This window comes from Carassius gibelio, chromosome B17, assembly GCF_023724105.1.
Source record: "Carassius gibelio isolate Cgi1373 ecotype wild population from Czech Republic chromosome B17, carGib1.2-hapl.c, whole genome shotgun sequence".
NCBI classification, from domain to species: Eukaryota; Metazoa; Chordata; class Actinopteri; order Cypriniformes; family Cyprinidae; genus Carassius; species Carassius gibelio.
In genome coordinates this window covers 12,900,097-12,908,248 of record NC_068412.1, presented here as the reverse complement: position 1 = coordinate 12,908,248, position 8,152 = coordinate 12,900,097, and the positions used below count along the sequence as shown (strand labels likewise).

General features: G+C 34.8%; 1 protein-coding gene across 1 annotated transcript; it reads left to right on the top strand.

Moving 5' to 3' along the window:
• The first annotated feature begins 5,777 nt into the window (after positions 1–5,777).
• LOC127976671 (pro-opiomelanocortin-1) lies at positions 5,778–8,127 on the top strand. Its single transcript, XM_052581264.1, has 3 exons — positions 5,778–5,876; positions 6,118–6,257; positions 7,418–8,127. The coding sequence occupies exons 2-3, from the start codon at positions 6,120–6,122 to the stop codon at positions 7,946–7,948; spliced, it is 669 nt and encodes a 222-aa protein (XP_052437224.1). The 5' UTR covers positions 5,778–5,876; positions 6,118–6,119; the 3' UTR covers positions 7,949–8,127.
• Positions 8,128–8,152: the final 25 nt, after the last annotated feature.

Sequence of the window (8,152 nt, the reverse complement as noted above, 5' to 3'; positions counted from 1 at the left end):
CAGATCTGTGGACTCCACTGTAGTACAGAGATACTACATAAAATGTTCCTCCGCGGAAACTTTTGTTAAAAAAAAAAAAAATGTCCAGATACGTCAGCATGGGTTCTTAGATGGCAATGACCATTTTGTATTATTTTTTCTTATTTGAGGGCAACCAATTTTTTTTTTAACCATATAATGAAAGTCAGTGGGGTCCAGTGTTGTTTTTGACTTTCATTAGATGAAATATATTATTTATTTTTCAGTGTATCAGTGTGGAAAGGGTTATAAAGCCATTTCTAAAGCTTTGGGACTCCAACGAACCACAGTCAGAGCCATTACCACAAATGGAGAAAACTTGGAACAGTGGTGAACCTTCCCAGGATAAGTCGACCTACCAAAATTACTCCAAGAGCGCAACGACGACTCATCCAGGAGGTCATAAAAGAACCCAGAACAACATCTAAAGAACTCCAGGCCTCACTTGCCTCAATTAAGATCAGTCATGATTCAATAATGAGAAAGAGACTGGGCAACGGGAGAGTTCCAAGGCAAAAGCCATTGCGGACCAAAAAGAACACAAATACCCCCGTCTCACATTTGCCAAAAAATAATTTGATTATCCCCAAAGCTTTTGGGCAAATATTCTGTGGACTGATGCAACAAGTAGAACTTTTTGGAAGGTCTGTGTCCCATTACATCTGGCGTAAAACCAACACAACATTTCATAAAAAGGACATCATAACAACAGTCAGACATGATGGTGGTAGTGTGATGGACTCGATAACTTGCCATAATTGATGGAACATTGAAATTTGCGCTCCATCAGAACATGCCGAAGGAGAAAGTCCAGCCGTCAGTTTGTGACCTCAAACACACCTGGGTTATGCAGCAGGACAATTATCACAAACACCCCAGCAAGTCCACCTCTGAATGGCTCAAGAAAAACAAAATTAAGGTTTTGGATTGGCCAAGTCAAAGTCCTGACTTAAATCTGATTGAGAAGCTGTGGCATGACCTTAAACAGTCCATTCATACTCGAACCCTTCAATGTGATGTGTTAAAACAATTCTGCAAAGAAGAGTGGGCCAAAATTCTTCCACAGTGATGTGAAAGACTCATTGCCAGTTTTCGAAAAAGCTTTATTTCAGTTGTTGCTGCAAAGTGTGGCACAAGCAGTTATTAGATTTACTTTTTCACATAGTGCCAGGCAGGTTTGGACAGCTTTTTTTTTTTTTCTTTTAATGAATGAAATCATTTTCAAATCAAATTGTTTTATTCAAGTTATATTTGTGTAATATTAAAATTTGTTTGATCTGAATCATTTAAGTGTGACAAATATAAAAAGGAAAAAAAGTGGAAGGAGGCAAAAAAAAACTTTTCACAGCACTATACATACATACATACATTTTCACATACAGTTTATTTTGTGTGTGTGTGTGTTTGATATTTACTTTGCATTGAGTTCATGCTGTCCAGAGTAACAATGCATACAGCAGAGACAACATTCTGCAATAAACTGAAGTTCTCCAGAAGAAGTAAGGACTAGAGAGTGAGATCCTCATCAGACCCTGAAACTTGTTTGGGCCCTCAGACTGGTAAAGCTTATTTTCTCATGGTTAACACTGTCACTAAATCTCTCCAGGGCAGATGGGAAGTGAATGAGATGGAGAAAGCTGATTGGTTGGACATTTGACAGAAATCCTCAAAAAATTGATACCCAGCATTCTGCTTAAAGAAATAATAGAATGGATGGATCAATGACATGATGCTCATTAACTTATTCAATACATTAAAATGGAGTTCATACATGAAATATTTAGAATATACAGTACAATTTCTGAATTAAAATTATTGTTGACATTTTGTGTCAACAAATAAATAAATAAATTCACAAAAAAAATGTTTGTCAATATCAATAATTTGGCAAAGTTCAAGTTCAAGTCTGCTTTATTGTCAATTTCCACATGTACAGTACATACATACAGAGAATCGAAATTGCGTTACTCTCAGACCCTGAAAAAAAAAATCCCTTATTAAAATCCTTTATTAAGTCTGATTAAAGTGACAAGTGACAAAGGGCTCAAGAGCAGTTATTTTATTTCACTGACTGATGAGGGAGTGGAATGACGTCAGTTTCATGCTGAATGAGGTAGTGAGCAGACCAATGCTGCACAAAGTGACTAGTGCATGCCATCATATAATTAGTTTGTGTGGTGGGGTGTTCATAGTTCAGTGGTGCCTGGGGCAGAAGAGGGTGGGGGGGCAAGTTCGGGAGGGAGTTCAGATTCCTGACAGCCTGGTGGATGAAGCTGTCCTTCAGTCTGCTGGTCCTGGCCTGGAGACTCCACAGTCTCCTCCCTGATGGTAGCAGGCTGAAGAAGCTGTGTGATGTGTGAGTGGGATCACCTGTGATGCAGAGGGCTTTGCGGGTGAGACGGGTTCCGTAACCCGTCTAGATAGTTAAGATTGTAAAATGTTTTATGGTGCAACTCCCAAAAATCATAATGATATTTATGAATTAATAATAAATAACATTTGTATTGAAAACTGCATATATATATATATATATATATATATATATATATATATATATATATATGTATATATATATATATGTATATATATGTATATATATATATATGTATATATATATATATATATATATATATATGTATATACAGTATATATATATATATATATATATATATATATATATATATATATATGTATATATGTATATATATGTATATATATATATATATATATATATATATATATATATATATATATATATATATATATATATATATATATATATTGCAGTATACTGTATATATGCAGTACAGACCAAAAGTTTGGACACACCTTCTCATTCAAAGGGTTTTCTTTATTTTCATGACTATGAAAATTGTAGATTCACACTGAAGGCATCAAGGGCTATTTGACCAAGAAGGAGAGTGACGGGGTGCTGCGCCAGATGACCTGGCCTCCACAGTCACCAGACCTGAACCCAGTCGAGATGGTTTAGGGGTGAGCTTTCTTAAAAATGCTATCAAAGGTTTTCAAAGTCATGAAAACAACATAAATACAAAAAAAGAATTGTGTATATGTAAATGTAAGCTGTAATGTAATAAATGTAATAACTTTACTTAAAGTTGTTATGCACATGTGCTAATTAAATGCATTTCATTCTAAAAAGCACTACTGTATAATAAAACAGTCAGAGTGATTCTGTATTCAAAACACTTCTGATAACGCACTGGGCTTTCATGTTATGGCCCACTGTACTTCCATTTGCAGTTGTGTAACCCAGCAGCTTTAATTAACTGGTTGCTCAACTTTAACGTTCTGTTCTGTTATGTTAGAATTCGTATTTGATTTGTATGCGGCTTTGTAAGACGATTATCTAAAGGTTCACTCCATATTTATATATACTCATGTTGCCCCTAATCTATAGTAAGTTTTGAGTTTGTTAATTTTATACATAAAGTAGTAATACAACTGCATTCCAACTTATCATAAAGTGCATTTAAAGAACATTTGAGTAAAACAGATGCAACTTAACAGATGAACACATCAAGAATAAGCAAAGGCTAAAATAAAAGCCTCTGCAAAAAAAAAACGAATTACGAAGTTACCTTGTACCATGCAGGTAAATCCTTTTGTCATTCAGAATGTGTTAAGAAAGTATATCTTCCATTCACTCACTCACTGTTGGTAGGAAATGCTGTGCTATTAACAGTGTTACTAGGGGTTGACATCCTCCAAATCTTCTCTAATAGGATAAGATTCACTGTGCAGTGAGGGTCAACAATATCCTGTAAAGAGACCGCAAAATATACAACAAATGATATGCTTTGCATTTTAACTGATTGTATCGTATTTTTTCCTTAAATTAAATATCATAATTTGTCCAAATGTGTGATATTATAATTTCCATCACCACTTTCTTTACATCGTTTATGTTTATTTGTTATTAGCTATAGATAACACCATCTGGAAAATTACATATGAAAATGGCTAACATTTTTATTGACCACTTGCATTTTATTTATATCTGTAAATATAAGGGCAAAGTTGCTCACACACTTTTGAATCCAGAACCTTTTTTTTATTATTATTATTATTTTCCTCATTTGACCCCAGTTTTCTCTTCTGTGACTTTCTGTCTCTGAGAACTCAGTGTGCCAAAGAGACCAATAGCATAACATAAAAGCCAGCAAGGTCACGACTCCAATATAATGGTGGGGACTTAATGGAAAATCAACTGCCCCTTAGAATCGTTTTGCTCCAATGTAGAAACCATGTTTTGAATGAACAGAGTCACTCAGCTGAGAGAGTGAGCCTGGTTGATTGAAATTTAGGACATGCTCTTTGACAATTTGTCAGTATTTCATTCTTAAGATCTCAAATATATATATATATATATATATATATATATATATATATATATATATATATATATATATATATATATATATATATATATATTGTATAACAATTGTTTTATGCCTTAAAGCAGGAATAAATATGTGGATGTTGCGATTTAAGGCATACAAGATCAGATTAAAATGTGCACTAAAACTGACAGCTAAATATAACACATTACAGGGTGGCATTTTGATGATTATTTTGACATTAAATTATATAATGTTAATAAAATAACTGAGCTAATAGGTGTTATTAAAATATCTGCAATTGTTTTAAGTAAATGATCATAATTTACTGTAAAGCTATACATGTTGCATAGTGAAATGGAATCATAGATAATATAATTTATTTTACTGTATTTCTAATATATTTAAATAGTAATAATCAAGCGGTTTTCAGGGTATTTCTTCAGTGACCATGTCTTCTAAAAAAATATTGGCCTTGTTATGTAAAAATGTGTATAAATATAGCAAATAAAACATTTAATTAATATTAATTTATATAAAAATATAAATATAAGTACTTTTTTTTTTTTTTTTGCAATTTTTGTTTCCCATATTTCTCACATATCTACTGTGTAGCTCTCCCTGAACAGCTACCAATGAAAAAATGTCTACAATAACTTGCTAATTTTCAAAATGAGACATTATTACTGTATAATATATTTTTTATATATATGAATTATATTAACTTTAAATTATATTAATTTTATATATATATATATATATATATATATATATATATATATATATATATATATATATATATATATATAATATTCTGCTAATATGAACTGTTTTTATTTTTCCATGAAGAATTTGACTTATGTTAATTGTATTTTTCGTCAAAGAAACAGTAATACAGTCTATATAATACCATGATTTTATGTTTTGTAATGTTCTGCTCAACCTAATCTGTTATTGGCATTCAGTCTGATCAAACCATGGTCATTTTGTATTATGAGCTTTTGTTCTGCTTCTACCATCCCGGATGTTCAAATCCCTCACCTTCCAATTCATTTCAACACAAGATTAGCACCTATGTGCCCTAACACACACAAAAAACATGCCCTATAACTGATTTGAAGTGAATTTAAACCTTTAATCACCCAACTCATGTAAACCGACACGTATGCCCTTAAACGTAATGAGAAAAACCGTCATTATTTGATAGAAGATCCTAATCCTGCACTCATTCACAACTGTCTTTTCACCGTCAACTGACAACCTCTGATGGATTACTCATCCGTACCTTAGATGATGTGCCGGGGTTTCCTACCTGCACCACCCATTAAAAGTGACAGAGTTTGGTGGCCTTGGGGAACTGACGCACAGGTAGCTTATAAAAGATGACTAGATGAGGGTCTCAGACATCAGAGACAAGCAAACGCACACATAACCAGACAGATCAGAGATCATCAGAGAGGAAAAACTTCGGTCGGCTCACTTCTTTTTGCACAACAGGTGGGTAAAAAAATCACCACTGAGGTTCAGCTTTACATGTTTTCAGTTTTTGCAATGTCTGATAATTCACACATTCATGTTTATTAATATAAAGCATTATTTCACAGACATGCATTCTGTTCACAATGTTTTCTGAAATGAAATAATGCATTGCATAACTGTGTATGCCTTTAATGTGATCGAGTATGCATACATGTGAATATTGCTATTTAATTAATATTGGCTTGAATGATTGTTTCAGACATGGTGAGGGGAGTGAGGATGTTGTGTCCCGCTTGGCTCTTGGCTCTGGCTGTTCTGTGTGCGGGTGGATCTGAAGTCAGAGCTCAGTGTTGGGAGGACGCCCGCTGCAGAGACCTCACCACTGACGAGAACATCTTGGTGAGTTACACTATACCTTGCAAACATGACTGCTTAGCTGCTAATGTTTGTTCTTTCAGCTCAATCTGCAAGTTAGCTCGCTAGTACAATTATCTTATTGATTAATAGTGAGACTAACATCATGATTGCTAATTGTTTAGGATTAGGCATTTGAACAAACCACAACCCTGAATGAGAACTCAATTCATGTGGCTTGCTGAGAAGAGGTGTGCAGTTATTAAGTTATCAGATGCCAAAAAAGGGCAAAAAAGACTTTAGAAACATATATATATATATATATATATATATATATATATATATATATATATATATATATATATATATATATATATAGTATATAGTTTTAGTATTTGTTTTATTTTGTTTGTTTGCATTTGTATTGTTATATGGCTTTATACTGAGTATTGACCATTTTTATGAATAATTCCATTAGTTTTTCTTTTTACATGCCCATATTATGCTAATTTACATGCACATAATCACCTTACCTGAAGAAGAAAAAGTAATAATAATTCATGTCTCTTTAAAGCCGTTCCAAAAAGCCCAGTTTGCTCGGAATGGTGAGTTACTTAGACCATGTGCCAGAAATGTAAGATCCCTTACCATAATTGAGCTCATTCAGCTAGCAAGACTCCATAAGAAGCTTTAGCAGTATTTTACCCAGTTACCGAAAGTACATATTTTTTTTATTTTTTTATTTTTTTTTTATTTGCTTACCCATTCAGAATCTACCATAGCAGTCAGTAGGTGGCATTATGCAAATGTTTAACATGGTGCAGTAGTTACAGAAGCAATGGCAGGACTATCAAACATTTTGTGTAAGCGTTTCCTGTTGAAGAAATCAACTACATTTAGAGTGGTCCATTTAAATGCACAAACAGCAGTATTAATCACTAAAGAAAAGGTTAACATAAAATCAAAACATAATAAGTGCCCTTTAAACAGCTTCTCTGATTGATCTGATTTCTCGTATTTTATGCTTAGATTAACAAAAATTATATTAAATAAAGTTTGAAGTTGAGGTTGCAGGATTTTTTCCTCATGACGCTATTTAAAAACCTCTCAAAATGCTGCACAGCAACACAACAACATTCTCTCTCTGTTTTTTTTCTTTGATAATGTAAAACTCTCTAGTTTCTTCTTCTTTTCCTCTTCCCAAGGACTGCATACAGCTATGCAGATCTGATCTGACAGATGAAACCCCTGTCTACCCTGGAGAAAGCCATTTGCAGCCTCCCTCTGAGCTGGAGCAAACCGAGGTCCTCGCACCCCTGTCCCCAGCGGCCCTCGCTCCTGCTGAGCAAATGGACCCCGGGTCCAGCCCTCGGCACGAGCTCAAGCGCTCCTACTCCATGGAGCATTTCCGCTGGGGAAAGCCAGTGGGTCGCAAGCGCAGGCCTATCAAGGTGTACACCAACGGCGTGGAGGAGGAATCCGCCGAGACTCTCCCAGCTGAGATGAGGCGCGAGCTGGCCACCAACGAGGTCGACTATCCTCAAGAGGAGGGCGCTTTAAACCAGCAGGATAAGAAGGATGGCTCCTACAAAATGAACCATTTCCGCTGGAGTGGGCCGCCTGCTAGCAAGCGCTATGGAGGCTTCATGAAGTCCTGGGACGAGCGCAGTCAGAAACCCCTTCTCACGCTCTTCAAAAACGTCATAAACAAAGAGCACCAGAAGAAGGACCAGTGAGGGGGTTTTAATGGGAGAAGTGGATAGGGGATTGTTTTTAATATATTTTCTTCCCAGCAATCTTATCATGCATAGTAAACAAAAAGAGGGCAGGTGGTGTTACCAGTAGCACTTAATTCTTGATGCTTAGAGTTTATTCACATTGTATTCAACAATAAATTCTGAATTCTGTACATAGAAATGCTGTGGTGTTTCAATACTGGA